Raw genomic sequence first — 14,714 nt, forward strand, 5'->3', positions numbered from 1 at the left:
TCAATTCAAATTCAATTCAAATTCAAGAATTGAATTGGAATTTAGGAGTCATTCTCAATTCAATTCTGAATTGTGCACAAGCCTGCCATCTGCGCCGCCATCAGTCTCAGGATCTCCCATGGCCATGCCCGCGACATTTGCGTGTTTGTTTGTACTCCAGTACCAGAACCCATGCAAATTGACTCCACACGTCTATCACGCACCGAACGGAACCAAAGAATTAATAATGGACTGTTTATATTGTGGACAACCTGGTCATCACCTCCGTCAGTGTCCCGTCAGACCTCCACGCCCCGTGGTGAGTACCCTCTCCACAGAGGTGGAAATTTCCTCTCTCACTTTGCTACCTGTAACGCTGCATACTTCTAATATTTCTCTATGTGTTTCTGCGCTGGTAGACTCTGGTTCTTCAGGCAACTTCATCTCCCAAGACTGTTTAAATCAACTCCAACTTGCTCGTCGACCCCATCATCAAGTTTTTGCCGTCAAAACTATCCAAAGAAAACCACTGGGGCATGGGAAAATACGGTACTCATCCCCTATCATCACCTTACAAGTTGGACTGTTTCACCAGGAGGACATAAAATTTCTGGTACTGGAGGATTCCACCGCCAGCATTATCCTGGGATGCCCATGGCTCCAACAACACCATCCCGAACTCAGCTGGGACCCGTGCGACGTCCTTCGCTGGAGTTACCACTGTAATCAACTCTGTCTGATCAACTTACCCCGTTCGTCTGCAGATCCTGTCATCCTGTCTTCTACTCGTATTGAAAGCCCGGATCAAGCCTCCGTCCCTGAAGTCCCAGCTGAGTACATGGCGTTCCAGGATGTGTTCAGCAAACAAGCAGCCACCTTGTTACCACCACATCGGCCATGGGATTGTGCCATCGATTTGCTGCCGGGGCCCAGCTCCCCAAGGGGCGAGTATATCCTCTGTCCATCCCGGAGCACCAGGCGATGGGGGAATACATCTCGGAGGCCCTTGCTCAAGGGTTCATTCAGCCATTGACTTCACCGGCCGCTTCCAGCTTCTTCTTCGTGGGCAAGAAGGATGGGGGGTTACAGCCATGCATTGATTACCGACAACTCAACTCCCAGATCATCCAACAACGCTATCCGCTCCCTCTGGTCCCAGCCGCCCTCGAAGAGCTTCATGGAGCCCAAGTCTTCATGAAGCTGGACCTGCGGAGTGCGTATAACCTTGTTCGTATCCGTGCGGGAGACGAGTGGAAGACGGCATTTGTGACAACCACCGGCCACTACGAATACCGGGTAATGCCGTACGGCCTCTCCATCAGCCCATCCGTCTTCCAAAAGTTTATGAACGAGGTGTTCCGGGAGTTCCTCCATCGGTTTGTGATTGTCTACATCAACGACATCTTGATCTACTCCCGGAACATGGCCGAACATCGCCACCATGTCCAGCAGGTCTTCCACAAACTCCGTGAACACAGTCTCAAGTTGGAAAAATGTGAGTTCCACCGTCCATCAGTACACTTTCTGGGTTACATCATTTCAGCCGAGGGTGTGCAGATGGATCAGGGAAAAGTATCTGTCATTCAGGAATGGCCTCAACCACTTACTGTCAAGGAACTCCGTTTCCTAGGATTTGCCAACTTCTACAGAAGATTCATTAAGGACTATAGTACCATCACTGCGCCGCTAACCTCCCTCCTGAGGGGAAAACCCAAAACAGTCTGCTGGAACCCCTTTGCCCACAAAGCCTTTCTCCATCTCAAGAAGATTTTCAGTACCGCACCTCTAGGTAGAGGTCGACGCATCCACCACGGGAGCAGGTGCGGTACTGTCTCAAGCGGTCGGTGATCCTCCACTCCTCCATCCCTGTGCCTTCTACTCCCGACAGCTGTCACCGGCGGAGCAGAATTACGACGTGGGAAATAGAGAGCTCCTAGCCATCAAACTTGCCCTGGAGGAGTGGCGCCATTGGTTGGAGGGTTCTAAACATCCCTTCACTATCATTACTGACCATAAAAATCTTCAGTACATCCGGGAGGCCAAGAGACTCAATCCCCGACAAGCAAGATGGGCCTTGTTTTTCACACGGTTCAACTTCAAAATCACCTATAGACCTGGCTCTAAGAACATCTCAGCGGACGCCTTATCACGACTACATTCCACTGATCACTCCGTCGACCCTGAGTCTATTGTACCCTCCAACCTAATCGTCAGCCCCATCATCTGGGAGATGGATGAGGACATCCGCAGCGCCACTCTCCAGGAAGCTGCTCCGCCGGAATGCCCAGAAGGCAAGATCTTCGTTCCTCTCGCCCTACGTCAAGGCCTTCTGGACACAGCTCATCAGTCTCCGGGCTCTGGACACCCTGGCAGCCAACGGACCCTCTCGCTCTTACAATCTCGTTACTGGTGGCCCAGTATGTGCCGGGATACCATCAGGTACGTCCAGAGTTGCTCTGTCTGTGCCATGTCTACTTCTCCTCGTCAGCTCCCTACAGGCAAACTGGTTCCACTACCCATCCCACAGAGGCCCTGGTCCCACATTGGAGTAGACTTTGTGACTGATCTCCTGGCAGCCGAAGGTAACACTTGCATACTGGTCATGGTGGATCGTTTCTCTAAAATGTGCAAGTTTTTCCCCCTGAAGGGTTTACCCACGGCGATGGAAATAGCAGAGATTCTGTTTCAACACCTATTTCACCACTTCGGCTTGCCCGAGGAGATCGTGTCGGACCGGGGACCTCAATTCATCTCTCATGTATGGAAAGCTTTCTTCAAATTACTTGGTGTTTCTGTTAACCTGTCTTCTGGATATCACCCACAGACTAACGGCCAGACAGAGAGGAAGATCCAGGAGCTCGGACGTTACCTCTGGGCATACTGTCACACAGACCAACACTGCTGGAGCAGGTTCCTCCCGTGGGCCGAGTACGCACAGAATTCACTGCGCCAAGATACCACCGGCTTAACACCATTTCAGTGCGTACTCGGGTACCAGCCTCCGCTGTTTCCCTGGACGGAGGAACCCTCTAATGTTCCAGCAGTCGGCCACTGGTTTCGAGAGAGCGAGAGAGTGTGGGACTCAGCTCATCACCATCTACAGCGGGCCGTGCGACAACACAAGCACTTCGGCGACATCCGAAGAAGACCTGCTCCCGAATACCAACCTGAGGACCAGGTTTGGTTGTCGACACGGGACCTCCGCCCACGTCAACCCTGTCACAAGCTGAGTCCCTGCTACATTGGTCCGTTTAAGATCCTGAGACGCATCAACGAAGTCACTTTCCAACTTCAGCTCCCGCCAAGGTATCGTATTCATCCCACATTTCACGTTTCCTTGCTTAAACCCTGTTATCCCTCTGCCACAGAACAACCGGGAGCTGAAGTGGAACCCCCTCCTCCGGAGATCCTTGAACCACCTTCCATATACACCGTCCATGAGATCCTGGACTCACGGCGTCGAGAGGGCCGGTTGGAATATCTCGTCGACTGGGAGGTGTATGGACCCGAGGAGCGATCTTGGGTCTCTCGTGAGGACATACTCGACCCCACCTTGCTATCAGACTTTCATCGGGACCATCCGGATCGTCCAGCCCCTCGCGGTCGAGGTCACCCTCGACGTCATGTTAGGGCATCGGGAGCCGCCCCTGGAGGAGGGGGTAGTGTCAGGCATTCACCACAGCCACCTTCATCTGCCACACCTCCGGTAGCACCACCCTCCGTTCTGCCTCACCCGAATTCTAACTCGCATCACCTGTTCCTCGTTGAGCCACGCCCTATAAATAGGACACTCTGCCACTTGCTCATTGTCTGGTCTACCGTTCACATGCTGAATCTGACTCTCCTTCCCATTTATGCTGATTTGATGTGGCGTGGCTCTTCTCCTGGACTCTTGGACTTCTACAGCTTACCTAAGCATTCAGTTAAGAACATCTTTTACTGTTTAATGCTTTGTCTTTTAAATAAGACTTTTGTAAATAAATTATTGGATTGGATTGCCACTCATCTCTCGTCTCCTCCATCCCCTTGTGTGTGTGTGAGTGTGACAAGAAGATGTTACTGTCAGTCCTTCTACTAAAATCTTCCATTTTACTGAAATAGGTATCAGAGAACGACCACTGTTGGGTTAACAGGAATATCAGTAACAAAAGGGTGCACTGGGCAATGTGCACAAATAATTCATATACAACTCTGACCTGTAATGTTAATCCAGACCAGAAAGGAAGACCTGCTCAGCCTCCTGCAAGGACAAATTCCGTAGGACAGCCAAGGCATATATGATGGCCTATGAAAAAATAATTAAAGCATACTAGTATACCACTACTGAACAGCAAGCCATTATACATGGACCCATACATGAGTGGCACCAGCATGCAGTTCATACAGACCATGGTACAAAAACAGTTATTTTAAGGAAATTGATACATTTAAGATAAAGATACAATAATTTGCAGTAAAAGATACTGTTAATGTTATTCCTAATTAAGGCCCTTAGTGAACCTTTACTATGAGTTAGTTTGTAATGATGAATAAATGTGAACATTATTAAAGTAACTTACCCCCAAATGCATAACTTTATACTTCACTAACATGGCAAATCAATGAGTAAACAAATGTTCACACTAATACAGTAAGCTACAGGTAAATCTGACACATCTCACATCAACATGCTGTTATTATCTTTTTAAGTTTAATGAATGTGCTGGCTAGATTTACTTATTATAGTCATTAAGTCAACAAGGTTTAATTAAATCATGCCCACAAATTAAGAACGTTGTAATAATCAATAAAACTAGCCAACAAATTATTAATTTGTGGGAATTCGTTATTATTTCTTAGCAATTCTCACTTTGGCTACGTAAACTTTGCATCGTTTTAACGTTATAAATTAAAACTCAATTGGAAAACGTAAAAGTTTCTCACACTCTGATTGCAGTCCATGTCGTCCATCTTTGGTGATCCTATTCGGTAGGTGGCGCTTTTACAAAAAAAATAGGGTCCTAGAAAAGCGGTCCTAGATCTGTGGTCCTGAAAGTGCAGCTTCTCCGGTTGTGCAGGAACATACTATTGACTCTGAGCTCTTGAACTCGAACGTAAATTCGCCGTGTTGATTGATATAAGCTGATGGACTCGGAAGCGACCTGAGCAAGCACTGCTCCTCACAACTACACATCATGATGTAAACCAGGGGTGCCCAACCCTGTTCCTGGAGATCGACTTTCCTGCAGAGTTTAGTTCCAACCCTAATCAAACACACCTGTCTGTAATTATCAAGTGCTTCTTGATATCCTAATTAGCTGGTTCAGGTGTGTTTGGTCAGGGTTGGAGCTGAACTCTGCAGGAAAGTCGATCTCCAGGACCAGGGTTGAGCACCCCTGATGTAAACACTTTACCCACAATGCCCGCAGCGTTCGCTGAGTTCTGCTAATGTGCCTGCATCACAACATCTTCTTTCCCCGCTAGAAGCAAGATATCAAGTAGGTATAATGCCACGCCAGCAGAGGGAGCCCTTACCCATGAACTGACTGTTGCTGCTCCCTCTGCTGCCTCGTTGGTAACTTCCTGTTTGGTGGCCATAAAAGGAGGCCTATACCAAACAGATACTGCGAAGTATTGTTTCGCTCTTGCGGACTCTACCAAGCGTTTTTCCCTGTTTTCATTGCTCTGTTTTGTCATTGCCACGGTTTTGTTTTATTATCATAGTTTTGCTTTTTGTTTCTCGCCATAGTTCTGTCTAGCTTTGCCATCGTTCCTTGCCTTGTTTATTTGTTACTTTTCGGACTGCTCTCTCTGTTTATTGGACTGTGCCTGTTTTGTGGATTACGCTATTGTTTTGTCTTCGTCACACTGTTTGTTGGATGTTGACCCTGCCTGTTGACTACGATCTGGTTATTAAAGCTCGCACTTGGATCTTATTGTGACGCGGTTATGGACAAATCGTGAGACGTAGGATCAATATGCAACAGTTTTATTAAATCAAGCAGAGTAAACAGGCGTAAGTCGACAACGGCAGACTGGTGTGGTGAAGGCAAGTCCAGAGGGAAGGTAATAGTCCATGCAAAGGGTCGGGGCCGGCAGCGATCAAACACTATAATCCGTGAGAATAGCGGGGGTCGACAAAGGGCAGGCAGCAAAGGTTCACACACAACGTTAACAGTCCGGTTGGCAACAGAAAGGCAGTCCGATAAGAAAACGCTCAGGATTGAAGGCATAACCAAACAAAACTTCGCGAAGGGTGAGCCGGCGGGGCACGCTAAAATGGCCGCCAGAAAGGAAGTGAACTGGGAGACCCGGAACCGGAAGTGGTGAGCCCCAAGCACGGGATGATGGGTAATGTAGTTAGAACTCCGGTGAGGGTTCTTCTCGCGAAGTTTTGACAGGAGGAGCCACAGAGACCGCGTTTGTGACAGAGCCCCACCGACCACCCCCGCGCGAGCGCCTTCTGGCGCGAGGAGGCAACCGACGCCGTGGCCTTCCCCTTCCACGGGGACCTGGCCGATCTGGGTGAGTTGAGTGGAAGTCAGCAGTGAGGGAAGGATCCAAGATGTCCTCTGCGGGCACCCAGGACCGCTCCTCGGGGCCATAGTCCTCCCAGTCGACCAGGTACTGTAGGCGACCGTTCCGGCGCCGGGAGTCCAGGATCGTGTTGACTCGGTAAGTTTTCTCGCCAACGATGATCGCGGGGCAGGTCCTTGCGGAGCGGTCTCGTCTAGGATCTCCCTCCCTCCCGGGCGACCAGCGGGCTTTAACAGAGAGACATGGAATGTGGGTGAGATACGGTATTCAGCCGTTAACTCAAGTCTAAACGATACTGGTGTAATCTGACGTATGATCTTAAATGGACCCACGTACCTGGAGCTAAGCTTCTTGCAGGGCAGGCGGAGGCGCAGATCCCGGGTCGAGAGCCAGACCCATTGCCCGGGATCGTAGGAAGGAGCGGGCCCGGTTCCAGGTTTCCTCGCTTCGTTGGAACCAGGAGTTGACCGCGGGTAAATCAGAGGGCTCCCCTGACCAGGGGAACAGGGGGGGGTTGGAAGCCTAAAACACATTGGAAAGGAGTCAGATTAGTGGAGGGCTTACGGATGGAATTCTGGGCGTATTCGGCCCAGAGGAGATAACGGCTCCAGTCCTCATGAAGGTCTTGACAGTAGGCGCGTAGGAAGCGGGTCAACTCCTAGTTCAGCCTCTCTACTTGACCGTTGGCCTCCGGATGGTATCCAGACGTGAGACTGACGTTGACGCCCAGGAGGTGGAAGAAGCTGGACCATAAGCGTGAAGTAAATTGGGGGCCGCGGTCAGAAACGATGTCCTCCGGAAGGCCATAAAATCTGAATACAGAGTTGCATAGTGCCTCGGCCGTCTCCATGGCGGTGGGTAACTTTGGGAGAGGGATGAAGCGGCAACCCTTGGAAAATCACCCTCTAGCCAGTGCCTCCACTCCTCTAGGGCGAGCTTGATAGCGAGCAGCTCCCGATTACCCACATCATAATTCCTCTCGGCCGGGCTGAGCTTATGGGAGAAGAAGGCACAAAGGAAGGTTTTGGGGGGCTGACCTTGTCGTTGTGAAAGCACAGCTCCTACTCCTGTGCTGGAGGCATCTACCTCTACGAGAAAGGGTAGTTGGGGATCAGGATGCCGGAGGATTGGTGCTGTGGTGAATCTCTGTTGGAGTTCGTGGAAGGCCTGCACGGTGTCGGGTGACCAGGCTAGGCGTGACCAGGCTAGGCGGACATCGCCCCTCTTGACCATTGACGTGAGCGGGGCAGCTACCGTGCTGAAATTACGGATGAATCGGCGGTAGAAATTTGAGAATCCCTAGAACCGCTGGAGTTCCTTGAGGGTCTTGGGACGGGGCCAGTCACGCACAGCATTAACCTTAGAATCATCCATGGCCACACCCTCAGGGCTGATGATGTAACCCAGGAAGGCGATGCTCTGTTGGTGAAATTGGCATTTCTCCTCCTTAGCGTATAACTTGTGTTGGATGAGACGCTGGAGAACCGCCCTGACGTGTTGTACATGTTCTGCAAAAGAGTTGGAGAAGATGAGGATGTCGTCGATATATACGATGACACAGCGGTTCAGCATGTCCCGGAACACCTCATTGACAAACGCCTGGAAGTAGGACGGACAGTTGGCCAGGCTGAAGGGCATTACCCGGTACTCATAATGACCTGAGGTGGTTGAGAAGGCCGTCTTCCACTCGTCCCCCTCTTGGATGCGGATCAAGTTGTAAGCTGAGCGGAGGTTCAGCTTAGTGTAGAACCTGGCTGACCGTAGTTGTTCCAAGGCCGGAGGAACGAGCGGGAGTGGGTATCGGTATTTGATGGTTACTTCGTTGAGGGGTCGGTAGTCGATGCAGGGTCGCAAGCCTCCATCCCTCTTCTTAAAGGAGAGGTCCGGTGTGATATTGACCTAAAGTGTATTGAATCATGATACCGAGTGTGAACTAACCTTGCATATCTCATCTCGGCTTGTCCACTCCAGTCCGAAATCTGGGGTCAGTTAGCCGATGCTAACAACAGGTTGTCGATGAGAGTAAATGGGGCATCGGGCTAGCCATGTAAATAAATCACTGTTTTACACCATTTACGAGGCACAAAGTAGCTCCACACTTCATTGGTAGACTTCCAAGGGCCCTGGCATTTAAAACGAGACATTGAGAACTCAGAATAACCACCGGTAGTTTATTTACAAGAAGACTTATACAAACAGTACCTGCAAGAAAATGACGGGCCGCCGCCATCTTCAATGTAGTCACGATAAGTTGAGTGTCGAGCAGGAACGAAACTACAACCTGATAAGTCACGTGAGTCCTCGCGTTTGTTTTGGACTGGAGTTAGTGCAGACAGTTGGCAATTGCAAGGATGTCGGACGATGAAGCTACTGAGTTTTATGAAGACGAGGATGAAACATTTGAGTTTGATGGGCGTCCTTATTTATTTGAGCCTGAATATACGGAGGAAGAGCTGCGTGAGCGCCGTGAAAGGAGAGAGATTGAGAGACAGCGTGCGGAGGAAGCAGCTGCAAGCAGAGCCACAACACAGCCTCGTATCACGGGGAGATGGTGGTGTTCCTGCCGGTGCTGTGAGATAATGCCTACCGACATGGAGTGTTTTTGTTGCAAAGAGTGGGACCTTTTGCACCGTCGCAGTCAAGATGCACGCTGCGTGACATTAGCGGAAGGCTTTTCTTCCCTTCTGGACTTGTGGGTATTGGAAGCCTTTTTCCATGTCCCAAAATTAAACTGGGCACGAAGACCCACGCCGGAGGGACCAGATGGACATTTATCTACTGAGTAAGTACTCTGCACACGTGGGTTTTATTGCTTTTGATCAATCCAATAGTTACTATATTTGTAGTTTGAATTGGCAGATAAGTTATTTGATTATGATAATGATATGTATGATATACCAATGAAAATGAACGAAGTGTATTCATCTTTCCTTGCCTCTCCCTCCACCAACTTTCCCATACCCCCTAGACAGTGCAGACTTGTGGCCTACCGGGTTTTCCTCGAATGGGTGCTTCAAGGAGAGAAACTGGGACCAGGGGAAAGACAAGTTCTGCCAAGCTGTGTGGTTACTGCAATAAGAAAAAAATACCCTTCTACCAGTGGAGTATACAGTGGATTCCAGGAGGCAGAAGACGCTTCCAGGATCATCTAGTTACTAATTACTAAAATTTGTTACTTTATTGATACTGTTTGTATTGCAATGTGAAAGGGTTATATAAATATTGTTCATACTTATTTAAAATAAAAACAATATAATGTCAACACATTTTGTTTGTTTTGTTTTTATTCCAAACTACAATAGTTAGATATTTATAGAAAAACAACAAAGATGTAGACCACACATAGAACATGAAATAAACACAAAAGGAAAAACAAACTGTGTACATTATTAAAAAAAAAAAGAAGAAAAAAAAAGAAAACTATATACAAAAAAGAACAAACGAAATGTTACAAAAGTTGCTTGAAGCGCGACAGCCTTTGGGCCACCAACTCAGACGGGTCTGGCCTCGGCACTGGTGCGATGTTTTGCAGCAACCTTTTTGGGAGAGGTGGAGGACGGGGCCAAGGTTCCAGGCTTTTCTCCTCCCTCATGTTCAAGACGTCCTCCATCAGGTCTTTTCGAAACTCCTGAGAGGTGGGCTCATACACCGGCTTAGCCACCCACTGCTGTGTTGTCTTTGTGTACACGTACTTGTACTGCGGATTTCCTATCCCACAGACAAAAGTAAAAATAAGTCGTTGATTATGTAGGCTACTATAACGATGTTTAGCTATGTGTGTCATGGTAAAATAAGTCTGAAATCAAGTCCGTTATTCTACTAATTACTGTACTGTTTAGAAAACACAAAAATTTGAGGCAAAGCCGTTTCCTTACCCTCAAGTGTTTTTTGTTTCCTTCCAATATTCATATTGTGATCTATGATGGCCAACTCTGTGCGAGCTCTCATCGAGTCGTAAGCAAAGTGAAGTCGCTTTGGCGCATACTTCAGGGTGACGTTATGAAAAACTTCAAGTGATCCTGCAAAATATGTCCAATTGAAATATATCATTCAATATCAGTCATGTAAAGTGATAATAGCTGGTGTTGAAAAGTTTAGATGTATCAAGAATGCTGACAGTCTTATGCTGTATAAGGTTACAAATGACAACAGTGTGACTAGATAATAAACAGCTGTTCGCATCCTCTTTAAATATAACGAAGATAATGCAATTCTAAGAAACTAATTTCAATGACTTGAGGCATACCAGTGTGCTTGAACAGAGCCATCTGTCTCAGGTCACGCAGGAGAGTTTTTTCCTCAACTAACTCTGTGAGAGCACGGAAAGCTGGGGAGTCATGTTCCAGCCACCTTTTTTTCTCCTGATCCTCCTCTGAGAGAGGTGGATGAGCACATTGGTACTCCCGCCCATTCTCTTCCCATCTGTGGATGCCACGAATATGGTGAAGTACAGATGTCCACCGTCGCACACACTCCTGAAAAACGACATAAAACACAACCCTTAGAAATTATAGAGAACATACTTTTGTGAAAGTCCACGTGTCAACCATGTCTTGGGCCATTCATTTTTAAACTGAAAAATTCTATTCCTAATGTAGGTCATAAAATAATGAGTCATAACTTCATGGTTACCTGTTCATCACCATGACTGGAACTGCATGACCAGTATAAGTGATTGCTAATAGACCTCAGCCATGGTCGAAGCTCTCTGTAATTTTTTTTGTTAGAGACAGACGCCAGTTTCTTCTTGAGACCTATGGAGAGTCCAAAAACAAAATGAGGTTCCATTTCACCAGCAACAACCAGTCACACACGTGTGAATATGTAGATATCTTGTAAATATGATGCATACTCTTGTTCACATGCCATGGGTCATATTCATGACGAATGTTGCCATAGCTTTCCCTCATTAGTTTTCTTATTGATGGCGATCTGTCGGTCACCATCACCCCAATGTCCAGCCCGAGATCAAGGAGGTGATTTAGGCCTCTCTGAAAGCCCATTGCCTCCATTGCCACAGAACTCGATGCTTCTGTAACCTAGTAACATAGTAAGAATACCAGTTTGTTATTTCACAGGGCATGTACATAGTCCCAACTCATTGTCTTGAAAGCAACTGTACAAATATTTCACATAATAACAACAGGTATCTGTGCTTGTTTACCTGTACTAGTTCAAAATGAAGAATCTCTTTTGTTGCATCATCTTGAAAAGAATAGGTGCTGTACTTGCAGCTGTAGCCTTTTGGAAAAACAAACATGTCTGATTTTGTAAAAAAAGATATTGTGTATATTTGAAAGTAAACCAAAATCTGATGAATAACAATGCTTACCAGGGCTATCACACCTCGCATCACCACACATTTCCAGTTTTTGCCCTGCAGCAGAAAGTTGAAAAATCCTCTCCAGAATTTTTTGTTGCTGTCCCTTGTATGCATGATTTGTCACAGGGATGAGGTATTTGGATTGAATGGCGTAAAACTGAGATTTGCTTGGTAGCTGCAGGTTGATAAGTTTTGCCCATTCTTTGATGTCCGAGTAGGTGGCTCCGGTGAAAAATGTTGCAGCACATGACAGGAGGTTGTTGCGGCCCATTTTTCTTTGGTCGGTGCATGATGCCCATTCCCCGGTGTGTCCCTTCAAACACGTCCAGTGTATTATGATCTGGCTGGCACGTGTGGCAACTCGTTTGTCCTCGATGGCCACACCACACTGGGAGCATGTTCTAAAAAGCTCCATTAGCTTGGCCTCATCGACTATCCACTTTCTTCCTGCCCATCCATTTGTGCTGCCAGAGCTGGACACAGAGCCAGAGCTTGGGCTGGATGAGGTGGTGTCACTGAAGGGCACAAAACTGATGTCTTTACGGTCCAAATCCATTTCCCCAAAGCTAATGCTCATGTCTTGCACAGATGTGTCTAAAGCACTTGCAGCACCTTCCTCTACATCTTCCTGTTGATCAAAGGCCAGATGAATAATGTCGTTGTTGAAAAGGATTACACATTTACTTCTAAATGGAGCATCAGTGTAGCACATTATCACCAAAACCATATTTGAAATGAAAAAATCAACTCACTGATTGTGTCACACCACTGGTTTCCCTCGAGGGACTCCACAATGAGGGGGGTGTTTCAGTCCTAACCTTCAAATTGATTAAAAAAAATTACACATAGATACTTCAATGATGACCAAGGTGTTACAGACATTATAGTGAAATGTGAACACCGGCTGACTGTCAACACTATATGTGACTTACCTGTGGGTATTGCCATGATGCAGGTCGTGCAGTGTATTGTCCAGATGATGATGGCCTAGTTCGTTGCCTTACTGATGGCTGTTTGGGGCTTGAAATTGTAAAACTGAGGCCAGTGGACCAATCAGACCTCCTAGGTTTGTGTGGTTTTTGAGGTGTGGACTGGGGGACAGCAGCCATTTCAGAGGGATACATTGCTGGGTTCTCAGAGGCACTGGCCTAAGAAAATTCACACAAAATAAGTGTATTTATTCATTAGTTTAGGACATAGATCAATAAAACAAATTAAAAAAAAAACTCAGATGCACACAGGAGCACATCTGTTCTGCAATCAATACAAAGTGGCCCCACTCTGTTCATTGACTACCCACCTACTGTAACTACCTGGAAAGTTCTTACACTTCAAACTGTGAGGAATGTACTCCCCCCAACCCCCTCAAATATTTTACACCATTAGGACTAACAATGCAACTGAATGCAGCATAGCAAACCCATCCCCCAAACACCTTTGCAGACCCCAATCACGGTCAGTCAGGTTAGCTTACACGGCAAGTTCTATATTGTACTTATCAAAAATATCCGAACAAGCCCCACCTCATCCGTCCCTCTCTATGAGGTGTCTGATGGTGGGCTGAATAATAAATGTTGCATAATCTGTCTCATTTCTCTTTCCTGAATACAAAGCTACGTGAATTGTTAGCAAACACAATGTCCAGTGCTGCACAGGATTTATAAATGGTAACATGGTTCACACAAGTTACAGTCTAATAACCAAATAAATTCATACCTCCGGAGAAAGTTGTGTCGCTTTCGGGATGGCACTTTTCTTCAGACGCATTCGTTGTCGAGGCTTAGAGTCACTTATAATGATGTCGTCAGGATCAAAATGTGCACTACATACACGGTAATCCTTCTGTTTTAGTATGTGGATAGGTGTGTCGACATCGACTTGCAAAACAACAAGCCACTGCTTGCAAGTTGACTCGTGTAGAGGTAGCCTGTGAAAACTTTCCGGAACATAGCTTCTCATCTTTTTGCCGCAACCTGGAAAAGCACAAACGCGAACCATTCTGTCTTCTCTAACTTTTCTCTTATCCTTCGTAATGCCAGCTGAAGTTGCAGTCATAGGCTATGCTGTGCCCGGCCACTCCTTCTTCACATGTACAGCACTTCTTCACGTGACTTATCAGGTTGTAGTTTCGTTCCTGCTCGACACTCAACTTATCGTGACTACATTGAAGATGGCGGCGGCCCGTCATTTTCTTGCAGGTACTGTTTGTATAAGTCTTCTTGTAAATAAACTACCGGTGGTTATTCTGAGTTCTCAATGTCTCGTTTTAAATGCCAGGGCCCTTGGAAGTCTACCAATGAAGTGTGGAGCTACTTTGTGCCTCGTAAATGGTGTAAAACAGTGATTTATTTACATGGCTAGCCCGATGCCCCATTTACTCTCATCGACAACCTGTTGTTAGCATCGGCTAACTGACCCCAGATTTCGGACTGGAGTGGACAAGCCGAGATGAGATATGCAAGGTTAGTTCACACTCGGTATCATGATTCAATACACTTTAGGTCAATATCACACCGGACCTCTCCTTTAAAGGCTGCAGTGCCTGTGAATGCAGTTAAAAGAACAGTAGGCTGTGAAATCTCAGTATGCTCTCGCATGCATGGAAGCCTACGCAGGATTTTGGATGCTTCTGCATAAATAGATTTAATAACGTGTGATTTACCAACTCCGGCTCCTCCATTCAAAAAATACAGAAATGGTTGTGGGCTTTCACCAGAAACACATCTTTTGCACCAGTCTCGCACAGCATAAAATATGGAAGCTTGTGTTTGATTCAAGCTCTGACACATTTTGCGAATCTGTGCATGATTTAGCTGGGCAGCTTCCATGAGTGGCATAGCTGTGTTACTGACAGAGGTAGATGCTGTGTATTCAGGAATGTCTTCTTGCTCATTTA

General features: G+C 47.0%; 3 protein-coding genes across 3 annotated transcripts in view; 1 reads left to right on the top strand and 2 right to left on the bottom strand.

Moving 5' to 3' along the window:
• The window catches only part of LOC127173652 (NAD-dependent protein deacylase sirtuin-5, mitochondrial), an 86,577-nt gene that overhangs the window by 12,850 nt on the left and 59,013 nt on the right, over window positions 1–14,714 (bottom strand). The window lies entirely within an intron of this gene.
• On the top strand, window positions 8,610–9,757 carry LOC127173804 (P2X purinoceptor 7). Its single transcript, XM_051123796.1, has 2 exons — window positions 8,610–9,277; window positions 9,464–9,757. Exons 1-2 carry the CDS (start codon window positions 8,847–8,849, stop codon window positions 9,645–9,647), a joined length of 615 nt encoding a protein of 204 aa, XP_050979753.1. The 5' UTR covers window positions 8,610–8,846; the 3' UTR covers window positions 9,648–9,757.
• LOC127173151 (uncharacterized) lies at window positions 9,803–14,298 on the bottom strand. The gene is made up of 10 exons (XM_051122836.1): window positions 13,535–14,298; window positions 12,751–12,966; window positions 12,571–12,636; window positions 11,828–12,446; window positions 11,660–11,736; window positions 11,348–11,534; window positions 11,128–11,249; window positions 10,742–10,970; window positions 10,371–10,514; window positions 9,803–10,203 (listed from the first exon to the last, which is right to left on the bottom strand). Exons 1-10 carry the CDS (start codon window positions 13,871–13,873, stop codon window positions 9,944–9,946), a joined length of 2,259 nt encoding a protein of 752 aa, XP_050978793.1. The 5' UTR covers window positions 13,874–14,298; the 3' UTR covers window positions 9,803–9,943.

This window comes from Labeo rohita, chromosome 2 (assembly GCF_022985175.1).
Source record: "Labeo rohita strain BAU-BD-2019 chromosome 2, IGBB_LRoh.1.0, whole genome shotgun sequence".
Lineage (NCBI taxonomy): Eukaryota > Metazoa > Chordata > Actinopteri > Cypriniformes > Cyprinidae > Labeo > Labeo rohita.

Bases quoted from the DNA above. Each gene is read 5' to 3' on its own strand.
- LOC127173804 (XM_051123796.1), top strand. From the start codon at position 8,847: ATGTCGGACGATGAAGCTACTGAGTTTTATGAAGACGAGGATGAAACA. The intron at 9,278-9,463 runs GTAAGTACTCTG...CATACCCCCTAG, and splicing joins GATGGACATTTATCTACTGA to ACAGTGCAGACTTGTGGCCT.
- LOC127173151 (XM_051122836.1), bottom strand. From the start codon at position 13,873: ATGACTGCAACTTCAGCTGGCATTACGAAGGATAAGAGAAAAGTTAGA. The intron at 12,967-13,534 runs GTATGAATTTAT...GAATTTTCTTAG, and splicing joins CGACACAACTTTCTCCGGAG to GCCAGTGCCTCTGAGAACCC. The intron at 10,204-10,370 runs GTAAGGAAACGG...TCTGTGGGATAG, and splicing joins GAAACAAAAAACACTTGAGG to GAAATCCGCAGTACAAGTAC.